At 35.8% G+C, this 22,140-nt stretch overlaps 4 protein-coding genes across 4 annotated transcripts; 2 read left to right on the forward strand and 2 right to left on the reverse strand.

The window, feature by feature from the left end:
* The first annotated feature begins 348 nt into the window (after positions 1-348).
* On the forward strand, positions 349-6,422 carry LOC143153879 (serine protease 27). The gene is made up of 9 exons (XM_076325505.1): positions 349-832; positions 1,287-1,331; positions 2,028-2,279; positions 4,299-4,384; positions 4,464-4,549; positions 4,701-4,850; positions 4,951-5,087; positions 5,165-5,322; positions 5,800-6,422. Exons 1-9 carry the CDS (start codon positions 349-351, stop codon positions 5,956-5,958), a joined length of 1,557 nt encoding a protein of 518 aa, XP_076181620.1. The 3' UTR covers positions 5,959-6,422.
* Positions 6,423-8,885: 2,463 nt separating this feature from the next.
* Positions 8,886-12,297, reverse strand: LOC143153858 (zinc metalloproteinase nas-13). The gene is made up of 4 exons (XM_076325469.1): positions 11,955-12,297; positions 11,289-11,594; positions 10,164-10,297; positions 8,886-9,208 (listed from the first exon to the last, which is right to left on the reverse strand). Exons 1-4 carry the CDS (start codon positions 12,295-12,297, stop codon positions 9,089-9,091), a joined length of 903 nt encoding a protein of 300 aa, XP_076181584.1. The 3' UTR covers positions 8,886-9,088.
* Positions 12,298-15,086: 2,789 nt separating this feature from the next.
* LOC143153801 (leucine-rich repeat-containing protein 47) lies at positions 15,087-17,362 on the forward strand. Its single transcript, XM_076325371.1, has 4 exons — positions 15,087-15,789; positions 15,895-16,380; positions 16,459-16,786; positions 16,948-17,362. Exons 1-4 carry the CDS (start codon positions 15,201-15,203, stop codon positions 17,150-17,152), a joined length of 1,608 nt encoding a protein of 535 aa, XP_076181486.1. The 5' UTR covers positions 15,087-15,200; the 3' UTR covers positions 17,153-17,362.
* A 1,659-nt stretch (positions 17,363-19,021) lies between these two features.
* Positions 19,022-21,767, reverse strand: Pis (phosphatidylinositol synthase). Its single transcript, XM_076325372.1, has 4 exons — positions 21,528-21,767; positions 20,422-20,710; positions 20,156-20,319; positions 19,022-20,065 (listed from the first exon to the last, which is right to left on the reverse strand). The coding sequence occupies exons 1-4, from the start codon at positions 21,571-21,573 to the stop codon at positions 19,911-19,913; spliced, it is 654 nt and encodes a 217-aa protein (XP_076181487.1). The 5' UTR covers positions 21,574-21,767; the 3' UTR covers positions 19,022-19,910.
* Positions 21,768-22,140: the final 373 nt, after the last annotated feature.

The following is a 22,140-nucleotide window of genomic DNA, read 5'->3' on the forward strand; positions in this document are numbered from 1 at the left end:
GACTTTGGTTAAATTGTACTAAATAATTGTTCGAAATTTTCAAAGAGTCAAACTGACTGTAAACACGTCTTGTACAATTTTAAAGATATTTACGATAACGCGTAAATTTGTGTGTTCCTTTAAGGGGATGTTTTCACGACTAGAATCACTTCTTCGTCAAAACACAAAGTGGATCTGTTAACAGGGTCACCGAAACCACGTTTGCTCGAAGTTTCAAATTTGTTGTAACTTTCAAGTGACGGAACATTGCCCGTAAATTAAGATCGTTTCAAACACTGTGTCCCGGAACAAAAATTCACCGTCGACGAATATTAAATCTACTAACCAGAAACGTGTTTCAGCCAAACGATGGGTGCAGTTAGACGGTGCCAATGGTTGCTCATAGGAATAGTCCTCGTCGTTTCTTCGAGTCGTGCCACAAGTCAAACAGAGATCGCAGGAACGAACCTCAGCAAACGCGAGCCGATCTTCAATCCTGGTTACGTTGAAACTCGAAACGACGATGCCAACCAAACCGATCTGGCACTGAGCTCGGCTCGTAGACGACGATACGTTCGGTTTCCGACCGGTTCCGCTGGCTATCTCTTCGAGGGTGGTGGTCCACCTATAGGAAGGAACATCGGTGTTCACCCTGGCTTGCGGTTTCCCTCGTGGAGACAGCATAAATCAGTCTGGAGGAGTCCTGTCGCGGAATACAATAGGCCAGTGATGGGCCATCGAACTCCACGACTGATTTTCCGTGACAACGACTTTCCATCTCCGGTGGGTGGCAGTGCACCCTCCTTCTTCCAACAGTCCAACCACTTGCCGGATTTCGAGGACGACGGCAGAGGTAATCTAGTTCTAGTTACCAGGCGGTTTGTGCGAACGAGGCTCGGAAGATTTGTGGGTATTCTTCTGGGAGATAATTCTTATCACGAGCTGGGTAAAAGAGAACGCTGGAAAGAAGAAGTTTTTCGTTATTAAATTTTGGCTAACACAGATTTTGATAAAATTTTGCACTTTGCGTAAGTGTTTGTTCATATTGTAAAGTCCTGAATACATACTTTCAGATCTCCTAGCATCCAACTTCTTTTTCTACTCAGCACCTCTTGGTCTCCACATTCCCTTTCATTTTTTAAATTTTATTCGTTCGTCAAGTCCTTGTTCGTATCGAGACCTTTCGAAGTCTTTACGAGACGAAATTGTTCTCAATAGTCTCCCCGTAGCTAGATCAATCTTGTCCTCCACTTTCATAACCGAAACAACGTTTCCTCGGACGACTAAGAAATGATTTATTGTTTCAGATCATCGAAAGCAAACCCTCGACGATTACCCTAGGTTAGAGTCAGGTACGTTCCCCGAAAGCAAATCGTTGATCGACGTCCCAGAGAACGACGCACCGCTGATTCGTGGCCCGGTTGCACCTGTCGAAAGCCCTGTCGTTTCGCAGAGTGCCTCCGGTCTTTCGCTAATTCAATGAGTGAAACCGATAGCCGGTTACATCGCGCCTCTGGATTTCGTACTTCTCAGATAATCGTAAATTAGCCAGCCACCGAACGCAATATCCTTAGCGAAGTGTCGCAACGATTGCGACACCTGGTCTCGTTTCCGTCGAGCCGACGATTTCCGTCATCCGCGCTGGCGATATCGTTACGACACTGAACGTTTTTTTTTTTCCTGTTACTTTTGCGATTTCGTTAAGCTTTTATCGCGACCGTGTCAGCAAGTATCTCTTAAAAACTTTTGATCGAGAATCGCTCGACTTGTTCCCATTTTTACTAAGTATACCGAAGCTAGGCTTGGAGTAATCAGACGCCAGTTCGTCGATACGTTTCTCGATGATCGAGGAACACGAATGGGAGGTCGGTAACCACGTCGTGAGACCTTCGTGCCATTCCGGGGTACGATTAAAGATTTCATCGAACAACGATCATTCGAGTCGAGTACGATTGCCGCGGTGAAACTAGAACTTTCCGCTTCGTTCTGTACGGACGAACGGTGGCTAGACAAAGAGAAGAACGAACAGTTTGCCCTGTTTTGTGCAGAGCCGCGTCAACAAAACAGACCGCTGTGGAAGGGTGACGATACGTTGTGCGCCGACGGACGAAGCTGTGAATTTTTTCTAATGTGCTGGATGTCCGCCGGCCTCTTGGACGGCAGCTGCGGCGGCATTATGTTCGCTTGTTGTCAGCGCCGAGAACCGAAAGGTAGCTCTGATTATAACCTGATTGAGGCACCTAGAGATCAGTCTCAGCCGCTTCCGTTGGATACATACACGGAGACCGCCAACGATGATCGTAAGTCCTTCCTACGGAAGCATGCCATCCGATTCTTGCACTAGCATGATCGACCGACGCTGTCTTCTTCTTTTGGGGGCGGTTGCGGAACGATGTTCCCTTAATCGGACAGTAGACGTCCTTTTCCGTTTCGAATCCTTTCGATTCTTCCGACTCTTCGGTTCTATAACTCCTCGTACATTTCTTCGTGTTCTCATACCTTCGGATCTCCCAGCATCCAACCTATTTTCCTATTCGGCACCTCTTGGTCTCCAGATTACCTTTTTTCTTTCAAATTTTATTCGTTTCCCCTCTTCGCTTCTTCGTGTCCTCGTATTTTCGAATCTCCGTTCTTTCATCTTTTCTATCGTTTTCTATCTTTCATCCCCCCTCATCTTCCAAATCTTATTCTTCGTTTCTTCGTACCTAACCGTTCCATCTTCTCCCCTTCCCCTTTCTCAAATCGTGTACTTGCACTTTCCTCGGTACGGCGCGATGTTCTTTACTTTCAAAATTATTCGTCTCCTTCTCACTTACATTTTCCACAGCATGCCGTCGAATGTCACTTTCTCTATTCGCACCTTTTCTAAGCATGGAAACACTCGCACCGGACGACACTTCGCGTTTTTTGTATTCCCTTTCCTCGATTTCCTACCGGCACGAGTCAGCTTGCATGCGGAGCGAAAATTGTTCCGTTTTCCCTATCCTCCCACTTCCTTTCGATTAATTTTCCAAAGTGGACTCTTTCTCTGGAAATTTCCCTTGTTTGTCGAACGATCTTGCATGTTCATCGCGATAACAACGTCTTCGTCGGTTCCCTTGTCACGCGAGTACCTTTGATTTCGTACCTATTTCCGGTTTGACTTGTTCGCGAGGATACAGTCCTTTGGATCTTCGAGATCTCGATACTCGAGCATAGGTTTTGGTGGGCAAACACCGTTAACGATACCTTTCTCTCGCTTGGAACACGTCTAAGTTTTATCTTTCTTACGAAACATTTTGAAAGGGCATATCTGACCGAGTAAAAGATCATTAGCAAATCGTGAGATATTTTCCTATCACTTGACAAACACCTTACTGAATTACTCCAAGTCTAATTCGGTAATACCTAGTCTCTAGGACTCGCGTCGATGCACAGAGAGTCGTTTAATTATTTGATAACCTCGTGATTGATAAGCAGGGCTTGAAAACGGTTTTCATATCAGTTTCAATTCTCGAAATAATTACGAGCACCGGAAATACGTTGTAACTGTTACGAATATATCAGTTCCCGTTCGTTTCGGTCTCAGTTGTGGTTCTTCAGAATCCGTACAATATTTATCCATCGTTCACAGTGCGGTTTTGTATCGTGTTAATACATATACTCTTAGAAAAAACAGACGATAACAGATTTGTCGCAATATCAACGATATATTAATTACAAGATGAAATTATAACGAAATCGTGAATAATCGAATTGTATAAAGATAATTTTACGTTCCAATTCGGTAACGCTTAATTTCTAGAAATAGATTTTTCAAAATAAATTCCCTCAAATATTTAACATCTTACCCAAACGTTACTTAAACTTATTTCATAGACATTAACGTTCTTAAAAATTCAATACGAACTAAGAACCGTAATGAAATCTAAGTACAAACGTACCAATACGTAGAATCGAATTGTAATCGATACAGAATCTAAAAGGAACAATCACAGAACCGATATAATGTCTGAAAAACCATAACCGAAAGTAATATGAGCCAGAACCGATACATCTGCAGCATTAACAACATTTTCTCGATTCTCGTGTACCATTTCGATCGGAACCGATCTACAACAGTCTCGAACATTTATATCTGGAACAATTTCAATCCCTGTCGATAAAACGATCGCAATCGAAATACATTTTGAACGTGTTAACGTGTACCAGTTTCCGATTGTCACGACGTTCGAACGATTCAGTTTCTCGTTACTAACTCTTCGAGAAGGGCACGCGAATGAAAATGCTGCATGGAAATCCTAGACTTGAACAGGGAGCCTACATCCTTGTAATTACAGGCTGCGGTATACCTGCCTCGAAGCAAACCGCCCAGAGAAGAATCGTCGGCGGCGACGACGCGGGTTTCGGCAGTTTCCCATGGCAGGTCAGACTTGCATCGACAAATCGAAGCTCTCCGTTTCGCGTGTCGCGTTTTAAACAGAGAAAATGTTCTCCTTTCCCAGGCGTACATACGAATCGGGTCCAGTCGATGCGGTGGCACGCTCGTCAATCGATTCCACGTCGTCACTGCTGGCCACTGCGTAGCCAAGTGAGTACGAATTGTATTCTAGCACGAAACAGACACCTTTGTCCAAATACTCTCTCTACTATTACCAAACAATAATCTTTATAAATACGATAAAATTAATAACGGCTGCTTTTCAATTGGCTCACATTTTTACATCAAATTTCACAAAAATCTGTTCAATCAGGGCATCGGCTCGCCAAGTCCAAGTCACTCTTGGCGACTACGTGGTAAACTCGGCCAGTGAATCCTTGCCAGCTTACACTTTCGGGGTCAGAGAGATCCGTGTTCATCCTTATTTCAAGTTCACGCCTCAAGCTGACAGGTACCTCGTTAATCGTTGATGTATAGACTCAATGATCGAATCGATTCGTTCAATAAATGGAAGAAACAATTACAGACAATACCGAATGTTAATTGCTCAGGTTCGACGTGGCTGTTCTTCGATTGGATCGACCGGTTCATTATATGCCACACATTGCGCCCATTTGCCTCCCCGAGAAAAACGATGATTTCTTGGGTCAATATGGTTGGGCCGCAGGTTGGGGTGCGCTGCAGGCTGGTAAGTACGAACTCGATTCGTCTGTATGGTTAATTGTTCGATGTGTAATCGCTCATTGAATCCTTTCCAACGAACAGGTTCGAGGCTGCGCCCAAAAACGCTTCAAGCAGTGGACGTACCTGTGATAGACAATCGAGTCTGCGAAAGGTGGCATCGGTCGAATGGTATCAACGTCGTTATTTATGACGAGATGATGTGCGCTGGGTATCGCAGTGGCGGTAAAGACTCCTGTCAGGTGAGTACCGAGTCCACTTTTCGGTTTAAAATGGAAATAATGAATAAATTGTCATCGAGAGAACGAACGGGCTACCGATGGATTACTGTTCTAGAATGTCGTAGGCTTCAGGTTAGTCTATCAACGATCGAAACTTCTGGATGAAGATTATCGAAGTGACGAACGATATCGTATATTACAAACAATCATTTACCACTATTAAGAAAACAGAAGAATGAATGGGTTATTACATTATCCCGTAGGACGTCTTTCGAAACACGCGTTACCTAAGATACCTGTACAACTGTTGCAATTCGTATTATTTCCATTTATAAAAAATCATGAACCCAGTGCGAACGTGGATAAATACGCGCGTAGAAATTCCGTAGCGAAAAGTCTTCTGGTTTCTTTGGAAAAAATCGGCAAAGAAGTCGATGCTTTTCGATGGTTTGAATTACCAGAATACCTCGTTAAGAACATATTCGATGATGTTTGCAGGGCGACAGCGGTGGACCACTGATGCTGGAGAAAACAGGACGATGGTATCTCATCGGTATCGTGTCAGCAGGGTACTCCTGCGCTCAGCCGGGTCAGCCAGGGATTTATCATCGCGTAGCGAAGACCGTCGACTGGATAACGTACGTTATCAACTCGTAGCGGGATCCAGGAAACGGGGACTGTTCTCTGTACGCTAGGAAGCTTTGCATGAAACAAAGTTTGTGACACGATTACGAATCTCCATGTTCGCGAGTGACCGGGGAAGGATCGGAGGTGTGCTCTGGTGGGGTCTGGCCGATGAATTCGATTGAACGCGTACAATGTGTAACCGAGAACTTGGCCATTTTTGTATTTCGAATGGTGTAAATACCGTGGTAACGCGGCATCTACGCGAACAGTTTCAAACGGAGAGACTTTTTCTTCGTCGAAACTGTCAGCCGTCACGCGTCGGTCTTAATACATATAATATATATATTTTTTTTTAACGCGACCAGACGACGCGTTATACGTATCGATCCGTTCGAGTGGAGCTTTCTTATTCGACCATCGTGGTTTTCAGCGACGAGGTACCTGTTCAACGAACACCGATGAACCGTTGACGGATCCGTAACAACAACACTGAATACTTTGCAAATTAAGTGCGTGTGATATTTGTTTGTATTCGCGCTTAATAAATGTTCGATTTCTATTCCACGGTCGTTGATTTTTAAACGAGTCCAGATTCCTGAAACTAGTCGCGCGTTTTTCGAATTTGAAGCGACCGTTTAGAACATCCCAAACTTGTCCCAACTTTGATGCTCTCAAAACTGAAGCGGCCTATGGAAAAGCGATTTATACTGTCATAATCTCGCGAGATTCTACTGTCAAATGCGGAAGCGATCAGGGACACTTAACGATAAGAGCCTTTCGATTTGAAGTGACAAAATGTCGATATTTACCAATCGCTATTGTATCTCGAAGGTGTGGTTCGCGAGACAATATTTCGATACCTTGTGTCGCATACATCCATAGTAGTTTATTCGTGACTTCTCATTCTTGAATTAGAAACTTTCTATTATTTTAACGAGACGCTAAACTTATCTTATGTAAACGACACGGTTGAAATTGTGAGATCAACAGGAAGATAAGTAGCGGTTCATTTTTTGAGAAAATTTAAAGTTATGAGTTAGAATGATGACTTCTGTTGAGTCGTTTCACAAGAAGTCGACAACATTCTATACTTAAGACTAGGAATTTTTATTTTAGGATCTAATAATAAACAACGAACAATTGAAGAAATAGATAATGTCTATGATATACTAAAGAAAAATGTAGCAGATATACGAAGTACTTGAACTAATACCGCGGAAGATATTAGTATAAAATTAGAAAATTACGAAGCAATCCCTTTCTATCGCTTCGTTATAAGTAGTTAACGCATAGTTTACCGAAACTATGACAAAGTTTTCAATAGCCAGAAGCCAGGCAATATACTCGACGGAGAATTTTTCGTCTAAATTGTTTAATGCGTTTACAGATTTAATAAATAGCGGTACCGTATTAGCACGAACTTTCGTATGCCTTCTTCTTGCAAAGAAAATATATACAACTTAAGAAAAAATTTGGATTAATCGTACGGCTGCAATCAAGAATCGGATCTTCTCTTCGATGTAAAGAGTGACAATGATGACATTCGTATTTTTAAACATTGCGAAACCTCGTGAAGAAGAAACATTCGTTATAAAAGCGATAAGTTTGATTTATCTGTAAGTAATTACAAGATGGATTCTAATTACGTATATCTTTCTTACATCTTTTCTTCGTGCACTACATGTTACGTACTATGAGTTTTACGTCGATACAATAATATGATTCAACTTACCGCGTCAAAGTTGCGCAGGTCGTTGACCCTGATACCTGAAATGTGTCAAGTCCACCGTTCATATTATGAAAAGATAGTATTTGCATACCGTCTCGCATATACGCTCCGTAATCTGAAATTAAAGAACCTTTAGTGCCCTTCGTTCGCATAAAAATCTCAAAGAACAAACTCTCGTCTCGGCGCCATCCAGCTTGCAAAATTGACAATCATAAATAGTCAAGGCCACTTCGAGCATGTTCGATAAGCTGTTACCAGAGTTTTTCATTTTCTGCGATACGCTTTTCAAATAAAAGTGATAACGAGTTCATGGAATTAAAATGGGCTTCTTGGAATAGATACTCAATTATTTTTGCAAAGCGATCAAACGGTATGGACAGAGAAATATTTCTTCGAAAATTAATACTGTCGTTAGTCTATTGCACCTCGTTACGTAAAATATAATAGAATTCGCTACTAATTACAGTAAAACATAGTCAGAAATTAAAAGAGAAATATTTTTGTCTTAAAAAATCTCTAAACTTTATAAAATAATAGAACTTTATAAAAACACACATTTAAAAAGTAACAATAAATTAAGTAAGGTAATAAAGGGGCACGATTGTATTCGATTATTTTTTTAAATTATTTAAATTGTTACATACATATGTGTTTATGCGTACGTGTAACATAATCGGCATTTTTGAACGACAATAGCTACTAAATTACATTTGTTACGTTTACGTATACATGTTTCACACATTCTCCCTTATTAAATTTATCTCCTTTGACCCAGTTTGAATTTAGCCTTACTCTGAAATAGTTCGCCAATGGAAAAAGACAATTGGGACAACCACGAGAAAACATGCGATTCTATAATCGTCACGAATTTAAAGTCACTTCTCAATTGTAAATCACGTCGAACGTAACTTCTAAATTTAAGAACAAATATATAGAAGATAGAAGGGTGGGAGTAACCGAACAATATGGTGAGAATAACGCCTCAGTGGCGTTGAACAGCCAATTGATTTAGTTGAGACTACAATGGTGACTATTTTTTCACTATATTATACAGTACTAATATAATCGTAATGTATCTTTATGATAATCATAAAGATATGAATATAAAATTATAGATTCTTGCTAGAAACAGTAGATGGATTCTTTAAAATTTTAAATAATGCATTTATTTATCATAGTTTCATATATACATAGTCACACATTTGAACTCCTTAAATAGTACAATACACACACACACAAAACAAAATTTATCCGAAATGCATACTTCGTTGTCAGTATCGTTTTGCCATGGTCATTTCTAAATACATTTTGTTTTCATTAATCGTCATCGAGCTTAAGCTAAGTGTACTTAATTTTATAAGACTAGATCCTTGAAAATCTTTCGTTTAATTCCAACATCGAACACCCAAGTTTCCATCGAGTCATCAGTTTTCATGCGTTCAAATCTCGATAACTTCGTCTGCGTTTGTTGCATCTGTACATCTTTCGGATCTTCTGAATATCTCTTTTACTGAATCCTTCTCTCTGACCCAGTTGATCTTTGGATACACCCTGAAACGTTACGCCAATAAAACTTTGAAGGTCATCGCATTAAAAATAAGAACAAATTTTATTCAAATAAAATAGAATAACAAACAAAAGATGAACAACTTTGTATCAGTTACTCGTTGAATAAAACGAATAAATATTTGTCAATCGAATAAATCGCTATCACCTTTCATTCGAATAAAATTCTATCCATTTCTACAATTTGTGCTATTTCATATTGTCGTACTGTTTTTAATAATCACGACAGAGTTACACTGTTCGGGGTTTCTTGCAAAATATCGTATTTTACCTTATGCAAGGTAAATAGCACTATAAATAATAGTTACAAATAAAAGAGTGAAAATTCTACGAGGGGTTGCTTTAAACACACATCGAGGAAAGTTAAATAACCGTCGAGAATAGGATAAATCACGAGTTTAATTAATCGTGATGTAGAAACATCGCGATCCGAATATAATGCAAATATAAAATATTTATTCACGATGTCGTAACAGTGGTGGTTATTCTATCGTTACAATTCGATGGTAATTGAAACTTCGTTGCCTTTAATTAATATTTTAATTCGACGCGTAATAAATAAATTCCTTTTTTCACCGACTTTGTTACTAAGGTAACTATTATAATTGCGGACAAAATTATGGTGAAATTTCTCTTTACGTTGAAACCGAATACGAAAACAACGAGAATCTTGCGAACGATAAGCTGTTACCCGAAAGATTTATGAGAACTTTCGAACGAGATATTAATTCATTAAAACCACTGACAAATGCAATCTCGAATAACAGAAAACATAAACTGTCTAAAATACTGAAGCAGCTTTGACATGTAACGTGATATCGGAACAAATCTTGCTGTTATTAATAAGTCCTTCAAATTTGTGAGATCTCTCCGAGTCGTGGAATCATCTGTACGTAAATAGTTACGGACCTTGATAATTTCAGCTTGATATATTACTCACTCTTGGTAAAATGGTGGGCTGACCATTCCTAGAGAACGCATTCGCCGAGTAATGCATTACACTCCCGTAATCGTATCCAACGCCGAACGCATCGGTGGTCTGTTTCGAGGCTTTCTCAAAATTTCCAGAATGACCTAAATAGATAGCAATATGTTCGGTGACCGATATCGTTTTCAAGTGAACTTTGTAAATTTTTTTTTAATACGCTCCGTGCCAATACGACACTCTTAACGCGATAAAATTCAAGGTAAATATCAAAATGTATATTCATACGATGGATTTACATGTACGCACGGGAAACTGGAACAAATTTATTTAATTTGTACACTCATGCGAGGCATTGACATTGTTGGGTGTGAAACTGGAACGAAAGTGTATAAAATTATTAAAAGTAGCTACAAACTTGAACAGAAGGACATAAATGTCAATTCGTTCGAATTTTTTACATTTTAGGCTTTAGTTAACAATAAAATTTTGAACAATGTACATTTTCTTCTATCGATCCATCGTGTAAAAACGTTCATATTGCACGAGAGGAGTGTAACGTGTAACGAAAAACAATATAATCTCCTTTTAAAATATTTGTGCAAGGTCGAGTTACGGGTCCTTTAAGACCCAGGCGTGGTTTCTCCTGTGATCGCTTAAATCGCTGGTATTGAGCGTAGACTGTGAAAGTGTTGAGATGAAAAATTCTAAAGTAATTGCAAAATAGAAAGTGGAACGTAATCTGCGCCAACTCTAATAGGTTGCTCGATAAGTTTTTTCGTACGATAAGAAATGGAACTGTTAGGTTCGTCGTTTTATTTTTCTAAAAATGATACTACTCTTTGATAAACATGTGTGAAGTTTCTTATAGATCTGTCGACTCGTTCGCATATTTGCAGTCGTTCAATCGTTGAAGTGTCATAGTATTCTTTTACGATGGAAAAAACGACAAAACTTATCGAACGATTTATTGGATTGTTCGATAAGTTTCGTCGTTCTCCAAAATGGAGAATATATAATTCAATAAAATGTTTATATACTCTAAAAAGATCGTGTTTCATTTTCACGAAAAAAAAAACGAAATGATTTTCCAAACAACCCAATGGTACGTATCTCTCCGAGGTCTATCGTGACACTCACCGCTCAGAATGTTGTTCCACTGAATCGAGACGAACTCGTCCCGCTCGAATCTGCTCTGTTCGTGCAAGAAACCAACAGCGTGCATCAATTCGTGTATCACCGTCCCCTTTTTCACCAAACACCCTGGAACCTGAAGATTCACGTCCTGTCGTCCACCAATCCGTCCCACACTGCTCCAGCAACCGCTATTCCCGGCCGTGATCCTGACATAATCACTCTCCTCGCCTTTGTACGGCTTGAATTTGATGCACGTGTACTTGTGGTAATCGTTCATGGCATCAGAGATCAATTTTCGCTGCTCCGCGTCTGGAATACGATTCGATCAAGAAGAATGTTTTCACGAACAGGGCCGAAGAAACGAGAATTCGCTTTCCTAGATTTCTATTGTTCCTAACTACTTCAACGAATCGTCCCCATACTACCTTTACCAGATTTTATTCACCCTAATAATGTTACGATCGCAACGAGTAACGACGCTCGTAACCGAATATAAAGTGTAAAAGTATTACTCGGGTTGCTCGTAAAGTCATTTCGTTCTCCAAAATGTAGAATATATAATTTAATCGATAAAATGTTTGTACGCTCTAAAAAGAATCGTGTTTCATTTTCACGAAAAAAAAAAGAAACAAAATGACTTTCCGAACAACCTGATATAATTTCGCTTACTGAAGTAGGGGCTAAGCATGTAAGGAACGACACCACCCGGCCATCGAGCGGATTCCGCCTTTAGGCCATTTTTCCCCAGTTGCGGCGGAAACAGGATATCACCCTCCGCGTAGCTACCCAACTCTTCGGGATTGCGGTCCCAACCCACGTGCCAGTTCGCCACGATCTCTCCGGTGGCGTTGTCCGGGAATCGGTAAAGATTTTCGCCGAAGTGCCAGAGATGAGCGATCACTCCCTCGGGACTGAGCGCCGAATTGTCCAGGACGTCGCGACGCTGGAACGGCCAGCCGAACACGGCGCCGAGGAAGAACGCGAACAAGGTAAGAAACGTGCAACGATTCATGGTGCGAGTTCTTTGTTTTTTTCTCGCGGCGAAGAAACCTTTCGAAAGAAAATTTGGTTGAAATGGATCCGCTTGGTTATTCGAGGCGATTCCACTGACGAAAATCGGCTGGTCCTTCCAGACTTTATACGCACCCGGGGAACCCCACCCGCGGATCAGGCCCAATGCTTCCGTGCGGAAACGATCGGGGACAGTCAGTGATAACCGTGGACTTTGGGTAACAGGAAGTTAAGATTTACCGGCTCGATTCCTCGAAGGCTCCCACGAGCCGCCGGCGACGCGACGCTCGTTGCCCTCGTACGCGTAAAACGATCGCCAAGGTGTACGTAAACCACGAAATCGGCCATTAAGTATGTAAGTGATCTCGATAATGATAATCCGCGATCGATAATTCGTCGTCGTAACTAGAGTTTGTAACACGGAATCGTAAATCGATAATTAACGATCGTTCGACGGAAGATCGCGTTAAATTTTGCCAGATCGGATTTTAAATGTTAACGCGTCGATCGTGTCGAGTCTATCCGATTATTTATTTTATTTATCGGACAAATCGGATTTAATGTTTTGTGAAACATTTTATTGTAATTATATATAATTTTTAATAGTCACGAGTGTAAAAATCACTGTAAACAATATTTCGATTCGTACTAAATCGGTTGTTCTTTATTTATCTTTCGCAACATAGAGACGTGTACTGTGCACCGTACAAGATCGACTCTTTAAACGATCGTACTCGGAAATAATGAAACGTACACTTGCAACGAAAAAGTTTCAACTTTAATATTAATTAATGTTAACGTTAAACGTACCGCTAAAATCGTCACGCTGATACCAGAGAGAGTCTATTGTTATTTAAAAAATGTTGCGCATCCATTCTACAAAAGGGACAAAAAACTTCCTTTGTATTCCGTTTAAAAAAATATAAGCCTCTCCGTGATTTCGGTCCGTGAGTAGCGGGAGCAATTCGCTTCGACCAAAGAAGTGAAAAATATTCACGGACGCGGAAGAGAAATAGGTATCTAAATTAAAACCCTCAGTGGTTGAGGTTTCCGCTTCAAGTATCAAAGTATTATTTACACATCGTTACAGGCGGTCTTTCACACCGGACGAAATTAACATCCTCCTTCGCACTTTATTCACATGCAAATCGGGACTGGACAAATCTCTATCATCGATACGCAATGCTTCCCGAGGACCTTGCCGGATCCTTCACATCGATGACTGTACGCCGAAGGTCGGTAATAAAGTCTTCCTTCGTATTACACACGGTCCCCGTTATGGATTATGATATTTTGTTTATTGGGAAATTTACGTAAAAATCACTTGGCGCGTAACGACGGTCATTTGTAATATCTGTCAGGTTTCCCCGCTTCTCACGAATTTGTAATAGCCATTAATGAATCCTATACACGACTGGACATTTGTCTTCGTAGCGGTCAGCCGGTTCGTGCGTATTACATAACACAATTAATAATCTTATAAAAACAGTATTCTCGTTCCTCGTATTGCGGCGAAGTTTTTAACGAAACTTTCAATATTGTTACGTTCTTCTCGACCGTTTCATTGCCACTGTAGCCGTATATTTAGAATTGTGAATATATGTACAAATACATGTAAATGTAATTCAATCTAATTTTATATAAGTAGTGGTATCGTGTATTTCTATGTGTATTTAATATATTTTTAATCCATCGGTTTGAACGACGTGCAATGGAAAATACGTAAAAAATCTTTAAACGATTTCAAAGTCTGTAAACGTTTTGTCATCTTACACGGGAATGAAACGATCAACTGTCGTTATTATTCGCTGATAAGGGGAAGTATCAAGGTGAAGAACCGTTTGAAACCGGTTCAATGGCTATCTAGTGTGTTCCGAATGTTATAGTTAAATTGTCTGAAGATAAATTTTATACACCTCCTCTTTCCTATTATGCGAACGCGATAATCGTAGCCCTAAGTTCCCAAATCGCTTCTATGCGACGATTTGCATTTACTAAAACCCATGTGAATATAATTTGTATGTAGGTCGACACTTCCGACGTATAGTGAAGTGAGAAAATGTTGAAAATATAAACACGGTCAAGGAATTGAGAAACATGTTAAAATGTTGAAAATTCGTGAATCCGCTTTAACGAGAATGAAATTTCGTATGTAGATTTGGTGAAACGATCTCTCAATAAGTTGAAAATTTATTTAAAAAATTATTATTATCGACGAAGCATAACATTTTTTTTTTATACGGGACGATTGTTCTTATCGTTCTGGATATAAAAGTATTATTATACGAACAACGACAAGTAAGTATCTTTACAAGATATTTAAAGATGAAGCATTTTTAAAGATGCGTTCGAGCGAAAAGGAATGCAAATATACGTGGTAAAAACATTCTATTTTTAAGTAACTTTTCAGTACTTGTATCTAAACACTTTTATAGATATGTAGAATATTTAGAAGAATCGATTTACATAAAAGTCATAATAAGATAGACATTATTAAGCTATTCAATTTTTCTCTCTATCGATTTTTTCTACCCCCAATCACGTAAGAAACATAATTTGTACAAGATTGAAAATAAACAAATAAATAAGTTATATAGAAATGTTATATTTAATACTATATATTTTTTCTTAATAACAAACTATTCAGTAGACAATTTTTACGTTTAGCAATCGCTAAACAATATATTATTAAAATAAATTGACAAAATTGTACGCATTATCGAAGACTTAATTGAAAATCGCATGTAGTGCAGTACGCACGAATCTTTTTGCGTCGTAAACTAACCTAGATGTCGGTACGATCGAATACGCACGTTTTGAAGTACATGTCCCGGTAAATAACCTTCGAACGACGCGAATGATATTGTTTTAACATCTATAGAAGTTTATTTAATATTTATAATAATGACACTCGATAATTCGTGGCATATGATTAAAATTGCTGATGTGGAAAACAAGCACGAACTACTGTTGTCAGGTCCGGCAATTTCTGAATTGATTCAGAAAAGAGGTTTCGACAAGTCTTTGTTTAACCTGCTACATCTGAACTATTTAAACATAACACATACATGCTTGCAAGATATACCAGAAGAAATTGAGAAATTACAGAATCTAACAAACTTGGTGCTACATTCAAATGAAATTTCAAAAATTCCTAGCACAATTGATAAATTAGAAAAACTAAAGTTTCTCGATTGCTCCCGAAACAAGTTGACTTCTTTACCGGATGAAATCGGAAGACTTCCACAATTGACTACAATGAACTTGAGCTCAAATCTTTTGAAATCTTTACCTACTCAAATTGGTAATGTAAAGTTGAGTGTTTTAAATTTGTCGAATAACCAATTCGAAAACTTTCCTGATGTATGCTATGCAGAATTGGTTCATCTTTCTGAAATTTATGTTAATGGAAATCGAATAAAAGAAATCCCTATAACTATAAACCAGCTTCCAGTTTTGAAAATATTAAACGTTGCGGACAATTTAATTTCAGGTAATGTTCTTCTGACAAATGTAACAATGTTATATATAGAATTAGTTTAACTATATATGTTATATATGTTTAAGAAATTCATTTTAATAAATAATCACGTTGTAGTCGTGCCAGGTGAAATTGCTGATTGTAATAAACTAAAGGATCTTTTCTTAAATGGAAACGCATTAGCAGATAAAAAACTATCAAAATTGGTGGATCAATGTCGTACTAAACAAATATTAGAGTATGTCAAATTACATTGTCCTAAAAGTAGTGGTTCTATCAATTTGAATATCAAAACTAAAAAAGGAAAAAAAGGAAAAAAAGGACAGAAGTTATTAGAATCTGAAAATAATGCTAATACAATAGATACTTCGACACATAAATTACAAGTATTAAAAATAACAAATGATACACCAGTAATTAAAATTACAAAGCATGTGAACAGCATTAGACCCTATATTGTATCTTGCATTGTTAAAAATATGAAGTTTACAGATGATAGCTTTAAGAAATTCATTCAACTTCAAACTAAATTACATGATGGAATATGTGAAAAAAGAAATGCAGCTACTATTGCTACACATGATTTCAAATTAATCACTTCTGGTAAATATGATAAAAATTGAGAGACCTAATTAATACTCCATTAAAGAATATTTTATTAATATGGTATTTAATATTTAGGTGACCTAACGTATACTGCAAAACCACCAACTACATTAGAAATTAGACCCCTAATGCGTAATAATATTTATACTGGTTCTGCACTGTTCCAACAATTGCAAACGGAAGCTGAGAACTTGAAAAAAGAAAAAAAACGTAATGTATATTCTGGCATTCACAAGTATCTTTACTTATTAGAAGGTAAACCTCTGTTTCCATGTCTATTGGATGCTTCGGATCAAGTTATATCATTTCCGCCAATAACCAATAGCGATGTTACAAAAATGTCAGTAAATACTGAAACAATGCTGGTGGAAGTAACCAGTGCTACATCGTACCAAATCTGCAGGTCGGATTTATACACACAATTTTATAATTAATTTCATTAAAATTAGTACACAATAAAATTACAACTATACACTATAGTAATTGTACCACTTGAGTTACATATTACAATTTTTATTTTATCAATGCATATTCTATTTATGATATGATATTATATTTCAACAGAAACGTACTGGATCACTTTTTAAGAGAATTAGTCACCCATGGTTTTGGATGTGCTCCTATGGAGCAAGACAGTGCTTCCAACTACCATAATTTAGTTGTAGAACAAGTGAAAGTAGTAGATATGGATGGTAATATGAAAATGTTATATCCTTCAAGAGTAGATTTAAATTTTGAAGACAATTTAATAACTGTACTGCGAGAGTAATAAACCACTGTGAGTAATGTAATTATTCTACTTTTGTTTGATTTGCATTTTCTTGATTTTATTATTATTATTATTATTATTATTATTATTATTATTATTATTATTATTGTTTAAAAATGTTTGCTAGTGCTTATATTTTTATAACATTATAAACTTTCTGTATACCTCTGTAAAAGTTATTAAAACATGCAGTGTATATAACACATTTTATATAAAACTTTTTTACATATACAAATGTGTATTATATATTAATTGTAGCACAATATTTTTATACTGAGAACTTAATATTATCTGTAATAACAATAACATTAAACATTAGTGACTGAAAAATAAACATTAAAAAATCACAATTATGTTCAAACATATTACACCTTACACATATGTAGTAAAATAGAAATCCTCTGCCAGAAATTTCACAAATTATGCAACACGTACTCTATTTAAAAAAGTATACGTTAAACATTTACGTGTACTAATAGTAAATTACGAACGATAATCTTAGTGCAAAATTGAATATTAAAAAAATATGATAGATAGTATTTTTCAGTAAATACATTTTTAGGTAAAATTTCAAAAGGTGAAAATTTGTTAAAAATATCGAGTTTCATGTTTTACATATTGCATTCAATAAAACGCATTTGATAAATAGCAATATTTACTAAAATCTAAAATATTCGTAATTATTTTTACACTTTGAAAAAGGTATTATAAATTGGAATATAAAAAACATAAAATTTGTTACATTTAATCATGCAATCCAAAGTTCTAAAATGTTTGTGTTAATGTTTGTGTATGTGTGTGTTGAATATGGATACTATGTTCACATTATCTTATACAGGATATAGTGGTTATCCGCAAGTTCAAATATCAGTGAAAAACCGCCATTGTACAGGCAGCTGACGATATTGGCGCTGTCGTATCGCGAATCATCCCATAGTAAGCCGGTGAAGAATTCTCATCTGTTTTTATAAATATTGTACTTTGTTTCGTGTATCTCAATGCAGTGCAAATAGTAAACGTCGTCCAAGTGAGACGTTTTTGTGCATTTTAGTAAGCATACTTGGTGAAAGTTTCATTCCAGAATATTTTAACAGCAGGAAGAAATTCGCACAAATTTTCTGAACTTTCCAACATGCGCGAATGTTTGAAGTGTTAACATGGCGCCGAAACATGACTGGTCATGACGGGGGAATAAGAACAAAATTTTTGAGGTTAGTTGATCATTTTGTCATTAAGTATTGTTGCATTCCGTAAATTTGCTATATTTAGTTACAATAACCTAACGGATATATTGATAGAAAAACGTACGGTGTACATTTAGCAGAATTTTGGTGTCTGATATTGCAGAGAACACGTGTCACATTGTATAATTTACGCATTGTTTTTATAATGATTTAGTGGAACATCTTAATAGTAATAATAGCTATGTTATAAATATCACGTTAAACAAATTATATTTGCCTTGTTTGTTGCGTTGCTTATTTTTCATAAATTTTGTTGTAGAGATTATACATTACATAGATTGGTGCAATATTATAGAAATTTGTGTGCTATTCCATCTTTTTACATCACTTTTACATCAGTTTTTTAATATAATTAATATCCTTTCTCTGGTTTTTCACAATAGTGTGTTTTACATATAATATTAATTAAAAATTCATTGTAGTAACAAGTGAATTAACATACATATATAATGAAAAATATGTTTGTGAACAGTATTAATATCTAATACTCATTAATTTTAATGTATGTAAGATTGAGATGACTCGTTCTATATGCTTTATTCATATATAATAAACGTATTGATAATGTGCTTATAATACTTTGTATTAATACTTATGGTACAATAAAGATAATATCAACACTATATAAGGGACGAAAATATTTATTAAATATCTTCTGAATACTTTTTACATCATCCACAACAGATTATTATATTACAAATACATTAAGTAATAAATAATGAAATATAATAAAAGTATAATACTATAATACAAAATGTATAAAATAATAAAACATTGAGTACATTTTTTTAGTTTACGTTAAAACATTTCACAACTAGTAACACCTACAGTAGTTGATTTTTTCTTATTCTATTATATCTCTACAAAAACATTTTCCCAAAAGTCAACTTATATGGACTATTTTCTTATTTATAACAACCTATTAAATACCAGAATATAATAAAAGACACTAAAATGGTATCTGATAGGAATTTTAGTGTTTAATACTTTGAGCAGTACAAATGTGCATTTAGACCATATTCTAATCAGCCTACTGTAATACAAATGTATATATTATACATAATACATTTTGAATTTTGCAATAAAATAATAGCGCTATTCATTTACATCTAGCTTTGATGGTTTACATTTTACTATTTAATAATTTATAATTTAACTTGAAAAAGCAAACAAATATATAACAAAAATTTCCCTCTAGATGACTGATGAGTACTGTAAAAACTCACTGCTCAAAGGATTAAATTGGTTCAAGATTTAGTTGTAATGGAATATAACATAATGCTTGTAGCATGCTTGTTGTTATTAAAATAGAGATTAAACAGTGACTGCCACTGTATATCTGTTTCATATTAAAATAGTTGATGAAGACAAGCTTTAAATGTGGCACATTTAATTTTTGGATTAACTTGTAAAAAATATAATGTAAACACATATTTGTATATAATAAATAGTAAATTAGGAAGATCAATCAATCACATTTAGTTTGATTAGGAAATGCTAGATAGTACAATAACTTAATTTGCTTTCAGCCGCTCTTGTCTTTCCTTTAAATCAATTATACTCAAATTGATACAGGATACATATCCATGTAACAATGAAATACCAGTTTTAATCAAAGCTATGGGTGCAGAGAACCACATAATCAATCTGAATAAACTCATACCAAACACTGAAACAAACATACAAATTAGTTTCCATAATATTCAAAATCTCAGTGTTAATAGTAATTGTCTATGTAAAAATAACATCAATTACTTACAAATAGGTCCTTCAGTAAAGTAAATGAGATACAAAGCAGCATAAAAAGCTTCATTACCAGCACACATAAAAAACAAGACTGTACGATTAGTGTAATACATTCTCATAATTGGATTCTCAGACATATCAATAAATTTGTGGCTTGTCTTTCCTTGCAAAAGAGACCTATAATACAATAACATAAATATAAGAAAATATTTTATGTTCTTTTATGTTTTTATATAATTATTACAATATATGTGTGTATATATTAGACTTTCTACTTACGTGTGCAAGTATATCCAATGGCAGGCAATATCAATGGCCATGCTCAATTGAAACCAAAATGTATATGATGGATAAAGTACACATAATGTAGCCAATAAACACATGGTACCAACACGGTCAGTCAACTGATCTAGCATAGCGCCAAATTTGGTGCCTTGATTGAAGTATCTTGCTGCGTGACCATCCACTGCATCTAATAGTGCACTAGTAATGTAGCACCATGATGCAATGATGTGGTTGATTGTCATAAAATGAAAGGATATAAGAGCCAAAATCACTCTGCCATAGCCTGGTAACACACATATATTATCATGCTTATAATATCACTGATATACTGATATACACATTCTTTATTTCTTAATTATTTCTGATTGTTATTAGTAACACTTTAGTATATTTGCTACTATGTTTATAATTACTATTATAGAAACTTCTATAAAAATTATTATAAAATAAAAAATATTAGTTGATCAGAATTAATTATACTTTTCAAATGTGTAAAGTGTTATATAAAATAGTTGATCTGTATATATAAGTATAAATCAATATAGGAAGTCTTTGAAATGCTATTCTTTCATTCTCTTCTTTTATTATTTTAACATTAAAAAGCAAATAAACAAGAACTAAAAAAAAAAATATGAGGATTTTCAAGAAAAGTATTAAACCAAAAAAATTGTTTATACAGTAAAGTCTAGATTGTAACAAGCTTTTGCCAAGTTAAATATTTCATTATTCAATTATGACAATTTCTTTTAGATAATAACGGGATAAAAATATTTATATAAGAATATAACACATGTATATGAACAAAATCCTTTTAATTGGATTCTTGAATCTTAAAAATCAATGAATATAAGGTACAAAAATGATATTAATGAATCTTTAATTCATTTTAATTTCAAAGTATTAAATATATATTTTTGTTGTCAATAAAGATCAATTGCACGCACCATCAAATGTGCATGTATTATGAACACAATATTGTTTTTTAGTTTTTAATTATTCGAATCTAACACACCATTATTACCATCATTTTACCATCTATAAAAGATATGTAATTACACACAAGTTGTTGCCAAAAGGTTAAAATGTAAATATTTATTTACCAATAATGTTGGGCACAAACAAGAAAATATTTTCAGATTCCGTCATTTTTCCGCTTCTGAATGTTTCTCACTATTTGGGAAATATATAACAGAACCTGTAATCTGTAACCGAGTATAATGACTTATCTATTATCTGCGGTCGTTCGTGTCAAATAATATTTTTTACTCTTAACTTAAGAATGTTAATTTGCAACTACCCGACTGCTCTTTCGCACTGTGCTCTCTTCAACTTAATCTGAATTACCGTAGAAAAATGTATGACATATAACGTCAATGAATTGGTAGAATCGACAATCATATCGCATCATAGTCGCGAGTTCGAGATATATCGATTCTGGTGACGCATATAGCAGTCACACAACTACAGTGTTGTATCAATTGACATTTTCACAGGTTCAGTAATTTGCATTTTGTTATGTAGGACAAATTTGCAAAGAATATTAGAGTTACTATAAAATACCATTCCTGCGCGAATGTGTAATCACCGGAAGTAAAAATCGATTTTTTGTTGCAAATTTTCTTTGACATTATAAAATCACGCGTTTTCATACGAATTTGCATCATAATATAGCAAATTATCATTCAAAAGACACACGCATATCATTAACAATCT

This window comes from Ptiloglossa arizonensis, chromosome 13 (genome assembly GCF_051014685.1).
Source record: "Ptiloglossa arizonensis isolate GNS036 chromosome 13, iyPtiAriz1_principal, whole genome shotgun sequence".
In the NCBI taxonomy this organism is placed as follows: Eukaryota; Metazoa; Arthropoda; class Insecta; order Hymenoptera; family Colletidae; genus Ptiloglossa; species Ptiloglossa arizonensis.